Source organism: Oncorhynchus masou, chromosome 15, assembly GCF_036934945.1.
Source record: "Oncorhynchus masou masou isolate Uvic2021 chromosome 15, UVic_Omas_1.1, whole genome shotgun sequence".
NCBI classification, from domain to species: Eukaryota; Metazoa; Chordata; class Actinopteri; order Salmoniformes; family Salmonidae; genus Oncorhynchus; species Oncorhynchus masou.
In genome coordinates this window covers 23,307,109-23,320,453 of record NC_088226.1, presented here as the reverse complement: position 1 = coordinate 23,320,453, position 13,345 = coordinate 23,307,109, and the positions used below count along the sequence as shown (strand labels likewise).

Below are 13,345 nucleotides of genomic sequence, written 5' to 3'. Positions count from 1 at the left end.
TGCTCCAGAGTACTAGTCTTGGTGTAACACTCAATCCTTCGATGATAAACCGAATCCGACCATCACCCCTGGTGAGACAAAACAGAGACTCGTTTTGCCAGTCCTGCCTGGTCCAGCGACGGTGGGTTTGTGCCCATAGGTGATGTTGTTGACGGTGATGTCTGGTGAGGACCAGCCTTACAACAGGCCTACAAGCTCTCAGTCCAAACTCTCTCTGCCTATTTGGGACAGTCTGAGCACTGATGGAGGGATTGTCCGTTTCTGGTGTAACTCGGGCAGTTGTTGTTGCCATCCTGTACCTGTCCCGCAAGTGTGATGTTCGGATGTACTGATCCTGTGCAGGTGTTGTTACACATGGTCTGTCACTACGAGAACAATCAGCTGTCCGTCCGGTCTCCCTGTAGTGCTGTCTTAGGCGTCTCACAGAACGGACATTGCAATTTATTGCCCTGGCCACATCTGCAGTCCTCATGCCTCCTTGCAGCATGCCAAAGGCACGTTCACGCAGATGAGCAGGGACCCTGGGCATCTTTCTTTTGGTGTTTTCCAGAGTCAGTAGAAAGGCCTCTTTAGTGTCCTAAGTTTTCATAACTGTGACCTTAATTGCGTACCGTCTGTAAGCTGTTAGTGTCTTAACGACCGTTTCACAGGTGCATATTCATTAATTGTTTATGGTTCATTGAACATTTATGGTTCATGGGAAACAGTGTTTAAACCCTTTACAATGAAGATCTGTGAAGTTATTTGGATTTTTACAAATTATCTTTGAAAGACAGGGTTCTGTTGAGTTTATAACTTTACGACCTGGATTGCCGGTCTTGCAATTAATGTTTTTCGTTTGTGCTCGTTAGCATATTTAGCAAGCAGAATCCATGGAAATCTGCTATTACTCGTACTAATTTATTAGCATTCTAGTAATAGTGTTGTTTGGCGCATCCTTGTGTACTAAACCGGTAGTACCGTAAATCCCGGGATGAGAGAAGGATGGTATGACGATATGAAAATATGTATAATTCCCAAACCTATTGCTAATCAATTCAAATTTTGTGCGAATCACACGACTATGACGATGCTCTAAATCGAGGCAACAGTTGTATTAGATGTGACTTTGAAAAATGGCAACATTGCCAATCAAAATAATTGTTTTAGCAGATTAGCCATATTTTTGGGATGCCAAATTTCTTCTGATTTTAGGCATAGAAATTGTTTTTATATGTAAACTTTATAAGTTAAATAACTTCTGCTTGAGTCGATAATGGTGGGGTGAACCTCTCAGACCTCTCTGAGCAGGTCAATCTCCCCAGTAATATACCTATACTATAGGCATTACAATAGGTCTGCTTTACCTCTCTGAGCAGGTCTTGTTCCAGATTGTGTCGGGCCAGCAGCATCTTCCTCTTGTACTGGCGACACTGCAGCTCGTAATACTGCCTCTGTCTCCTCAGCAGCCCCGCCTCCTCCTCCGCCTGCAGCTGCTGCAGACACTCCTTCTGACGCACCAGCCATTCCTGCTTCTCCCGCTTAGGGGTCGACTGGTTCTCATTCAGTTCCTAGTATAAAACAACAGGGGGAAGGGTTAGAGGGTGACACCAACAGCCCCTGCTTCTCCAGAATAGGGGTTGACTGGTTCTCATTCGGTTCCTAGTATAAAACAACAAGGGGAAGGGTTAGAGAGTGACACTAGCCACTCATTACAACACAGGGGTAAGGGTTGAAGGTAGGGACATGACAAATGGCTCATAAAATTGCAGAGTAATGGTCCAATTACCTATGTATGAACACTAGGGCCGGGCAATTAAGTTAAACGTACCGCAGTCATATACCATTGAAAGCGCCTCGACTAGGGCATGTTTTTGTGTCTAAGGGTACACTCAGGCTTTTTAATTGCCGACAAAACCTTCTCCAGAGAAGGTTTCGAAGTGCCACTGAATGGGTATTTTAATTGTTTGTAAAGGAATGCCGCTTCTGAAGAGGAACTAACTGTCAATCAAATTATCTCGAGCTGCCTGCATCTCCCATAGCAAGCTAGCAAGGGATGGAGAGGGTGGGGAGGGGCACAGTATAGGAAGGTCGGCCACCAGACAGACGGAGTCAGAACCGTGCACTAGGCCCATCTATCGGCAATCAAGCTGCATATCGCAATTTCTAGCAGTATAAACAACTTCAGTAAAGCAGGGTCTATCATCAATGAGGCTAGGGGAACAGGCCGAAGACTGAACACACAGCTGCATCATTAGTGAAGAGAAAGAGCAGACGGCCAGCTGCACTGTGATAAAAAATGTAAAAAAATCCGTAGGATTACAAATAATTTGAAGACTTCAAATTAACCGCAAGAACAGATACAATGTTTGATTAAAACAATGTCAAACCTTGCTTACATTGGTTCTCTATGCGTGGGAATACTTGGGAACAGATTTCTGAAAATGTTTAGCTGATTTGTGGAGCTGTTTTCCTGGTGTTTTTACAGTCTTATGTGCAACAAGGAAACATTTATTATTTGTTTTATATTTTGCTAAGAAAAATTGGGGGTCCAAATAACATTTGGCCTGCGTGCCGCCAGTTGAGGAACACTGGGTTAGGGGGTGACAGAAGCCAATCAAAACACATGGGGAGGGTTAGAGGGTGGCACCAGACACTCCTGGGTCAGTCCTATGTGACTGCAATTGTATGGTTGTCCTGAAATGGTTGGAATAAGGTTGTCGTGTGGTTGGAATAAGGTTGTTGTGTGGTTGGAATAAGGTTGTACCTCTTTGAGCTGGTCCTTGCGCTGGCGGTACTGGCGTTTCTGAGACTCCAGTAGACTGGTCAACTCTTTCTTCTGCTGGCTCAGGATATGCTGCTGGAACTTCTTCTCCTCAGCTAGGGCTGCCTTGGTCTAGAGAGAGAGGGAGGTGTTTGGTATTTTTATTAGGATCCCCATTAGCTGTTGCAAAAGCAGCAGCTACTCCTCCTGGCGTCCACACAAAACATGAAATAATACAGAATATTAATAGACTAAAACAGAACTACACTTATACAAAAAAAATATATATATATTTTTTTAAAGGGACACGTAGCTTACATATCAAGACATACAAACTATCTAGGTCAAATAGGGGAGAGGCGTTGTGCCGTGAGATGTTTTTTTTAAACCAGGTTTGCTGTTCATTTCAGCAATATCAGATGAAACATATGTCCATGCAATAATAGCTCTCTATATAATACTGTACGCTTTCATGAATTTGTTCTGGATTTGGGGACTGCGAAAAGACCCCTGGTGGGGCCAGAGCTGTGTGTGCGTAAGCTGACGATGCAAACATTTTGGGATTTTCAACACGTTTCTTATAAAAAGAAGTGATGCAGTAAGTCTCTCCTAAACTCTTAGACAAGAGACTGGCATGCAAAGTATTTATATCAGCCCTCTGATTACAGTGAAGAGCAAGATGTTCCGCTCTGTTCTGGGCCAGCACTAGGTCTTTCCTTGCAGCACTCGACTGGACAATAATCAAGATTAGACTAAACTAGAGCCTGCAGGACTTGTTTTTGGAATGTGGTCATCAAAAAAGCAGAGCATCTCTTTTTTCCCCATCTTTAACCATTGGATCTATATGTTTTAACCATGATAATTTACAACCTTAGGTAACACCAAGTAATTCAACAGTCACACCATTCATTACCAGATTCAGCTGAGGTCTAGAACTTAGGGAATGATTTGTACAAAATACAATGCTTAGTTTTAGAGATGTTCAGGACCAGTTTATTACTGGCCACCCATTCCAAAACAGACTGCAACTCTTTGTTAAGGGTTTCAGTGACTTCATTAGATGTGGTTGCTGATGTGTATATGGTTGAATCATCAGCATACATGGACACACACATGCTTCATTTAATGCCCGTGGTAAAAATAGAAAAGAATAGAGGGCCTAGAGAGCTGCCCTGCGGTACACCACATTTTACATGTTTGACATTTGAGAAGCTCCTATTAAAGAAATCCCTTTGAGTTCGATTAGATAGATTGCCATATCATGGATTCAGAGCTGAGGTTGAAAAACCATAACACGTTTTTTAAACATGTTATGGTCAATCATTTCAAAGGCTGCACTGAAATCTAACAGTACAGCTCACAATCTTATTATCAATTTCTTTCAACCAATTATCAGTCATTTGTCAGTGTTGTACATGTTGAGTGCCCTTCTCTATAAGCAAAATAATTGGCAACATCAAATGATTGAGATGAAAAAGCCATCTAATTCGATAAAAGATGGAGTTGAATGTGTCTTTCTGCCCATAATTTCAGTACTCCAAAGTTTTTTTCCATCATTCTTTATATAATTGATATTGGCTTCATAATACAGTTGAGTTTAGTCACATAATTTCTTAATTTTCTGTAAGTCAGCCAGACTTATTAGCCACTCCTTTTGCTCCTTCACCATTACAGTTGTTCAATTCCTCATCAATCCATGGAGCCTTAACAGTTCTAACCGGCAGTTTCTTAACAGGTCCATGTTTATCAATAATTGGAAGAAGCAATTTCCTAAATCCATCAAGTGCAGCATCTGGATGCTCCTTATTAAATCACATTAGACCAACAAAAATGTTTTTCATCATGCAAAATACTTTGCATGATACACTATTTTAGGCCCAGCATTTGGAACTTTGGCCTTCCTGGATATGGCCACAATATTGTGATGGAGAAAAATAATAAATTCTGTTCATCTTTCCACAGTACTCCTTCCCTACTTCTTGCCCGGTTTCAACCCTTCTCCTCCAAAACTCTGGTTCTCCACCCCTCCTTCTTTCCTCCAGTCCCGCCATCCCTCACCTCCTTCTCCAGTATGGCCTGGTGTTTCTTGCCCAGTTTGTCCCCCTCGCCTCCGAAGGTGTTCCTCTGGTTCTCCAGCTCTTTGTCTAGTCTCAGCTGGTGCTCATCCATCTCAGCCTTCAGCTTGTTCTCCAGGCCCATCAACTGTTTCTGGTGCTGCCGCCTCATCCTCTTATAGCCAGACATCTGCTCCCTCAGCGCTGAGCCCTGCTCGTGCTCCTGGATCTGACGAGTAACCTGGAGAGAGAGGGGAGAGGGAAGAGAGAGAGCGGGAAGAGAAAGTGGGGAGATAGAAAGGGGAGGAGAGGGAATGTGTCTCAATAGTATCTGACTTTTCAATTGAGCCTGCCTGGAGAGACAGGTGGGCGGGGTTTTCAGTTGTGGGCCAGTTCCATTGGATCGCAGGCAAACTCAATCAAGCTGAGGCAAGTAATTGTAAGAAAACAATAAACGCGTTCATAGTTGTATGAGAGAGGGGTTAGGGGTTGTGCTAGTGGTTGAGTCAGAGAGAGGGGTTTGGGGATGTGCTTACCAGGGAGGCCGTGCGGATGGTGGCGAAGTGGTCCCGGTTGCGGTAGTAGGCCCTGCGGCGGGCGGCTGACGAGGGCTGCTGCTGGTCTATCTCTGGCTGGTATGGGTCATCATAGATATTATCCTGACCCTGGGGGAGGGGGACAAGGAGAGAGAATTCGGGAGGAGAGGGAAGTTTAATTAATGTCCACAGACAAACAAATTGCACACACTCGATATACTTACCACACACACCACCATCTTCTTTCTCTCTAGCACACACGCACGACACACACACACCTCTCAGACTTACAGTAGGGCGATGCATAATGGAGGAGACTGCTCTCTCAGACTTACAGTAGGGCAGTGTATGATGGAGACTGTTCTCTCAGACTTACAGTAGGGCGGTGTATAATGGAGGAGTTGGAGGTGACCGTGTGCTCTCCCTCGGTCATCATGGCCATCTCGTTGCTGTCGTCGGAGCCGTCCGCCAGGCTGTTGACCGAGGAGCTCTGGGAGCTGGCGGAGATGGACATACTGGGCACAGACTGGGAACTCTCCATGCTGCCCACAGTGCCCGTGCGCAGCAGGTACTGCTCCACCTCCTGGGCGAGAGGGAGGGGGAAGGAGAGAGGAAAAAAAATACATTATAGAGACAGAAAGTTAACAAAAAAATACAATGCCTTCAGAAAGTATTCACGCCTAGACTTTTACCAAATGTTGTTGTGTTACAGCCTGCATTTAAAATGGATTACATTGAGACTTTGTCACTGGCCTACACACAATACCCGGTAATGTCAAAGTGGTATTGTTTAGACATGTTTACAAATGAATTAAAAATGAAAAGCTGAAATATGTTGAGTCAATAAGTACTCAACCCCTTTGTCATGGTAAGCCTAAATACATTCAGAACAAATGTGCTTAACAAGTCATAAGTTGCATGGACTCACTGTGTGCAATAATAAGGTTTAACATTATTTTTGAATAACTACCTCATCTCTGTACACACATACAATTACTGAGGTCCCTCAGTCGAGCTGTGAATTTCAAACACAGATTCAACCACCAATACCAAGAATGTTTTCCAATACTTTGCAAAGAAGGGAACCTATTGGTAGAGGGGTAAAAAATAAAAAAGCAGACACTGAATATCCCTTTGAGCACAGTGAAGCTATTAATTACACTTTGGATGGTGTATTAATACACCCAGTCAGTACAAAGATACAGGCATCTTTCCTCGCTCAGTTGCCGGAGAGGGAAAAAAAAAACATTCGGGGATTTCACCATGAGGCCAATGGTGACTTTAAAACAGTTACAGAGTTTAATGGCTGTGAAGGGAGAAAACTGAGGACGGATCAACAACATGGTAGTTACTCCACAATACTAACCTAATTGACAAGAGTGAGAAGGAAGCCTGTACATAATACAATATTCAAAGACATACATCCTGTTTGCAATAAGGCACTAAAGTAAAATTGCAAAAAAATGTGGCAAAGAAATTCCAACTTAATGTCCTGCATAGTGTTATGTTTGGGGAAAATCAAACAACACGTCACTGAGTACCACTTCATGTTTTCAAGCTCTGAGACTTACCCAGAAAGACTCATAGCTGTAATCGCTGCCAAAGGTGAATCTAACATGTGAATATATTTCTAAAAACTTTCCTTCACTTTGTCATTATGTGTAGATTGGGGGAGAAAAAAATAAATATTTAATACATTTTGAATTCAGGTTGTAACAACAAAATGTGGAATAAGTCGAGTAATTGACTGAATACTAGGAATAATGTCTGAAGGCGCTGTAAGTGAACGACACAGATCTGCCCTAACAAGTGTGCCCTGTACCACCACCTCCCCACCATACAACCAGAGGAGGTCCATGATGGTCCTTATTAACATGGGGGGGGGGGGGAGCTCCTACCTCCTCCTCCTCGCCTCCCTCTGGGGTGGGTCCGCTGTGGGCTTCGTGGAAGAGGATCTTCTTCATCTTCCTGTACTGAAGGTTGTCCAGCTCCCGCACTGCGTCCTTGGTCCTCGCTATCAGGTCCATCACCGCCGTCAGGGGACGCTCACGACACAGAAACCGGTGCTACCGACGGGGGAAGGAGGGGAAGAAAGGAGGCGGGGAAGAGGGAGTGCAACGAGTTAGAGAGAGAAATTGGGGAAGAGAGGAGGAACGAGGAAGAGGTGTGTGAGCTGCACTCTTACATTGAGCAACACATCAGAGATAGGCCTGTCCTGGGGAATCTTCTGTAGACAGGAGTCCACAAAGTTACGGAAATAATCAGACCTGCGGCGCAAGAGAGAAGAGAGATTCCATCAGAGAGGAGACAGAGAAAGAGAGAGAGCTGGTGAGTGAGCGAAAGAGAGCGTTAAGAGACAGTGATGTACAGGCGAGATCATGAAAAAAAGGAGTTCAAGAGTTAAGTAAGGGGAGGGGGGGGTTAGGTGAATGACAGACAGATAAGTGAGTGGAGAGTTGTGCATGAGGGAGAAAGAGAGAGAGTGATGCTCACCAGTGATTGGACGCTAGGATGGGGCTCTCGTTCTGCGCGATGTGGTATAAGGCACTCATAGCATTCATATTGAACAGAGGAGGCTTCCTCTCCGCTAAAGGGAGAAAAGGAAGAGAGAGAGAGGGAGAGAAGGGTACAAAAAGAAGAGGAGCGAGAGATCAATCGAGAGAAGGTAAGGGAGATGGAGAGAAAGTGAGAGAGAGAAGGGAGATAGAGGACGTGTTCGCTAGCAGCGAAAGCAGCTTAGCGCTGAGTCTCTTAAATCCCAGTAACAATGCCGGAACAAACAGACAACAGACTATTACCAACTCCCAGGGGTTAGGGGTTTTGGTCAGACCACTCAGACAGTGAGGGCCTGGGGGTTAAGACGACTTCATATTTCCTATATTATGCTACATTGTTAGTTTTAACTTGTGAAATCTCTCTCTTTCTTGATGTAGTGTGCGATGCCTACCCAGCTCTATACAGGTGATGCCCAGAGACCAGACGTCCACCTTGCCGTCGTACTGACCCTCGTCCATCGCTAGGATCACTTCCGGAGCCATCCTGGAAAAAGAGTGAACCTTCCCTTTATAAATCAGCCACTGGTGTGTAGGGCAGGGGGTGGGGGGAGGGGGGAGGATTTGTAGATTCACGGGAGAGGACCAGCAGTACTTTGGCCTTCAAGGAATTGAATAGTCCACAGTTTGCATTTCTAGCTCCTCACCAGTAGGGGTTCCTACAAAGGAGTTGGCAGGGGCAACAATGGAGGCAGAGCCAAAGTCTCCCAGCTTCACCTGGCCCGGCTCTGTCAGGAGGATGTTCCCTGCCTTCACATCCCTGAGAGGAGAGGAGCAATGTTAAGATGACAAAATCAATGTTGACACAACAGTAACACAATGTTAACGTTGACAGTGCAGAGATAACGACGTTGAACGTATTAATTTAACCCAGGGGTAGGCAAATGTTTTGGCTCGAGGGCCACAGCAGGATTTTTAAAATTCAACGGAAAGGGCAGTTCACACACACACAGATTATAATTTCTACATACTTTCCATACAATTGTAGACGTTCAAGAGTGGCCTGGAGAGTTTCCTTAACCCATGATCATTTTCACCCCTGATTTGACCCTTAAGGCTAGAAACCTCTTTGCGATCGTGACATACCCTAATGTAGCATATATGGTATAGAAGAGAATAGGGCCCAGTTTCCCAAAAGTATCTTAAGGCTAAGTTCACCGTTAGAACCTTCGTAGGAGAACCGTTAAAAATCGCCAAGCCATCGTTATTAACGTCATACTTGAAAATGCTTGGAATCTAACGCCTACCCCGGACCACTAGAACAGCTAATTGTGTCATTACATGCCTCCCGAATCACTTTCTACACAGCAGATCTCCGCTAAAACAGAATCACATGGCTTAACCGTCTCTGTGACCGCGGAAACCTCAGAACAAAGTTGACTACAAATATAAAAGGTGCCCATGTCTTTGCAATTGACCCAAACAAGCGACGTATAAAATAAAATGCTTTAAAATAAAAACCGAGACGACTGCACAAAGATATAAAACTGTAAACTATAGGCCTATTTCAATCATATTAAAATACATTTCATATTCAATCAATCGAGTTTTATTTTGCTACTTGTAGGCTACTGTCTGCAACTTGTATCAACATATTGCATGATGTGGAGCCTAACATGTGAGCAATGTGCCAAATCTGTGATTAATTGCATTTTTATTGGGGAAGCACTAGAGTAAGCTGCCTCAATATCTGCAGCCGTAGGTGGTAGTATCTCCCTCTCGCTCCTTCTCTGATTGCGTCAGTATTGCAAAAATAATTAGAACGTTGTGGAAATATTTGAATGGGGAAAGCTGATCCGAGAGCAGCGATCCTATCAGTGACGACACATGCTCCGACGACACACGTTGTGGTACCGTTTTGGAAAACTCGTGTTCCATCTTCGGCCATTGTAGGAAAGAGCCATAGTTAAAAACACTAGTTCCATCGCTATCGAGGAAAATGGGCCCTGGCTATTAAGGCCCCAATGGAATGACTATTGAAACGGCACTGAGTAAGATCCCTGAGACGTTACGGAGGTATTGTAGAACCAATGACGACAGACTCGACTGAAAGACGCAGCATTGAAAACAGAACTGGAATTGAACGGCCAGAAATCGCTCTAAGACACTGCACAGTGACAGGATACGGACAACGGGGCAGCATGGACCCGAGAGGTTGTAGTAGTAGTTTGACTACGTCGCTTTGGATAAAAGAGTCTGCTAAAATGGCATAGATTTTTTATTATATTACCTGTGGATCATGTTGTGGGAGTGAAGATAGGCCAAGCCCAGCAGTGCACCATGGGTAATAGCAGCTATTTCCACCTCCTGTAGTGGCTTCTTGTGAACTACAGAGAAGGACAGAGAGACAGAAAAAGAGAGAAAAGGAGAAAAAAGAAAGAGCAAGAGAGAGTCCAGTTATACACAGAGCTTCAAAAACATGCTAAATGCCCTTAAAAACATGACTCAAAACAATCCCTGCAGTTGTTTCCGTGGTGCACTAACCTTCCAGAAGATCGGAGGCAGAGCCTAAACAGTACTCCATCACCAGCTGAGGGAGAGAGGGGGGCAGATTATTAGTAGACACTCAAATTGTGTAACTGGGGGCACACACACTGCTAATACTGACCCATGCTGTGTGTTCTCTGAGGTAGCATCCTCTGTACTCGATGGTGTTGGGATGACGGAGCTTCTGGAGGAACTTCACCTCCTTGATGATATCCTGCCATTTCTGAGGAGAACGAGCGACAGCAGGGGTTAATACCAAACATCGGGCCACAGGGAATCATGGAAAATAGACTAAAAGTCTATGGTTCAGGGACAAGTCTAAGCCATTCTTGAATAGCCTATGTAAGGGTTCTGACTCTGGTCCTGAGTGTGCAGGCTTTTGTTCCAGCCAAGCACTAACACATCCATTTCTATTCGTCAACTTAACACATGTTCCCTCACCTCGTTGGACTGCTTGCCAGTGTAGGACATCTTCTTGATGGCCACCACCTCGTTGTTGCGCACATCTCGGGCCTGTCGGACACAGCATCGAGAAAGACAGTCACGCACACACACTCCATTCAAACCTTCAAATACCGAAAAAAAAACAAGAGGTTCTGGCTCATACAAACTCTCAAAACACCTTGTCACACACGTTGACAAGAAGAGCTAACACACACACACACACACACACGTTCTTAATCAAAACTCTCCCCTCTCGCCCTAATATAAAAGGTTCCCTTACGAAGTAGACTGCCCCGAAGCTGCCATGACCGATCTCTCGGAGGTCAGCGAAAAGCTTCTCAGGGTCATCTCTGTAGAAGAGCTCAGCCACATCCGGGTCCTTTAGATTGCCCGCCCGCACACTCGAGGGCATAGCCAGGGCCTGGTGGACAGAGGGAGAAAATTAGAAGGGAAAGAGAGGGGACAAGGGAGAAGAGTGGATAGAGAAGAGAAAGGTGGAAAAAAGAAAGTGAGAGGGACAGAACAGAGATTAGAAGGGTAGGGGAAGAGGTAGAGAGAGCCTAGGGGAATAGGGGAATAGAGGAAGAGAGAGCGTGGGTGGGTGAATAGAGGAAGAGGTAGAGAGAGAGCGTGGGTGGGTGAATAGAGGAAGAGGTAGAGAGAGAGCGTGGGTGGGTGAATAGAGGAAGAGGTAGAGAGAGAGCGTGGGTGGGTGAATAGAGGAAGAGGTAGAGAGAGAGCGTGGGTGGGTGAATAGAGGAAGAGGTAGAGAGAGAGCGTGGGTGGGTGAATAGAGGAAGAGGTAGAGAGAGAGCGTGGGTGGGTGAATAGAGGAAGAGGTAGAGAGAGAGCGTGGGTGAATAGAGGAAGAGGTAGAGAGAGAGCGTGGGTGAATAGAGGAAGAGGTAGAGAGAGTGCAGGGGAATAGAGAAGAGGTAGAGAGTAGGGCTGCTCTACCTATCTCTCTGATTTGGTCCTGCCGTACATACCTACACGTACGCTACGGGCACAAGACGCAGGCCTCCTAATTGTCCCTAGAATTTCTAAGCAAACAGGTAGAGGCAGGGCTTTCTCCTATAGAGTTCCATTTTTATGGAATGGTCTGCCTACCATTGTGAGAGACGCAGACTCGGTCTCAACCTTTTAAGTCTTTACTGAAGACTCATCTCTTCAGTGGGTCATATGATTGAGTGTAGTCAGGCCCAGGAGTTTGAAGTTCACTGATGTGAACTTCCTGTCTTGGTTGGCCCCCCTATACTCGCCTTGTCTCAGGATGGTAAGTTGGTGGTTGAAGATATCCCTCTAGTGGTGTGGGGGCTGTGCTTTGGCAAAGTGGGTGGGGTTAGATCCTGCCTGTTTGGCCCTGTCCGGGGGTATCATCGGATGGGGCCAGTGTCTCCTGACCCCTCCTGTCTCAGCCTCCAGTATTTATGCTGCAGTAGTTTATGTGTCAGGTATTTATGCTGCAGTAGTTTATGTGTCGGGGGGCTAGGGTCAGTTTGTTATATCTGGAATACTTCTGTCTTATCCGGTGTCCTGTGTGAATTTAAGTATGCTCTCTCTAATTATCTCTTTCTTTTTTTCTCTCTCTCGGAGGACCTGAGCCCTAGGACCATGCCTCAGGACTACCTGGCAGGATGACTGCTTGCTGTCCCCAGTCCACCTGGCCGTGCTGCTGCTCCAGTTTCAACTGTTCTGCCTGCGGCTATGGAATCCTGACCTGTTCACCGGACATGCTACCTGTCCAAGACCTGCTGTTTTTAACTCTCTAGAAACAGCAGGAGTGGTAGAGATACTCTTAATGATCGGCTATGAAAAGCCAACTGACATTTACTCCTGAGGTGCTGACTTGCTGCACGCTCGACAACTACTGTGATTATTATTATTATTTGACCATGCTGGTCATTTATGAAAATTTGAACATCTTGGCCATGTTCTGTTATAATCTCCACCCAGCACAACCAGAAGAGGACTGGCCACCCCTCATAGCCTGGTTCCTCTCTAGGCTTCTTCCTAGGTTTTGGCCTTTCTAGGGAGTTTTTCCTAGCCACCGTGCTTCTACACATGCATTGCTTGCTGTTTGGGGTTTTAGGCTGGGTTTCTGTACAGCACTTTGAGATATCAGCTGATGTACGAAGGGCTATATAAATACATTTGATATGGCCAAAATATCATATGGTATTTTTCAAATTTTTCACAGTATTTTATGTTTTTGATTAAGAAAAGTTCTACATTTGCTTTATGAGTAGTACATTACCCTAGGGTGGCAACACAAACTCAGCAAATTACTGTCAACTGCTTTATTTTCAGCAAATGTAACGTGTAAATATTTGTATGAACATATCAAGATTCAACAAATGACAAACTGAACAAGTTCCACAGACATGTGACTAAAATAAATGGAATAATGTGTCCCTGAACAAAGAGGGGGTTGGCGGGGGTCAAAATCAAAAGTAACAGTCAATGCAGCGGGTGGCCACACCAGCTACTAAGTACTGCAGTGCATCTCCTCCTCATGGACTGCACCAG

General features: G+C 45.1%; 1 protein-coding gene across 1 annotated transcript in view; it reads right to left on the bottom strand.

The window, feature by feature from the left end:
• Positions 1–13,345, bottom strand: part of LOC135556009 (serine/threonine-protein kinase TAO2-like) — a 32,798-nt gene that overhangs the window by 15,469 nt on the left and 3,984 nt on the right. Inside the window, 16 exon segments of the mRNA XM_064988867.1 lie at positions 1,347–1,550; positions 2,747–2,875; positions 4,802–5,038; positions 5,334–5,462; positions 5,710–5,916; positions 7,232–7,399; positions 7,519–7,600; positions 7,827–7,920; positions 8,281–8,372; positions 8,533–8,542; positions 8,545–8,645; positions 10,116–10,212; positions 10,370–10,415; positions 10,494–10,595; positions 10,814–10,885; positions 11,097–11,237. Coding sequence (XP_064844939.1) covers positions 1,347–1,550; positions 2,747–2,875; positions 4,802–5,038; positions 5,334–5,462; positions 5,710–5,916; positions 7,232–7,399; positions 7,519–7,600; positions 7,827–7,920; positions 8,281–8,372; positions 8,533–8,542; positions 8,545–8,645; positions 10,116–10,212; positions 10,370–10,415; positions 10,494–10,595; positions 10,814–10,885; positions 11,097–11,228 — 1,902 coding nt within the window. The 5' untranslated portion in view covers positions 11,229–11,237.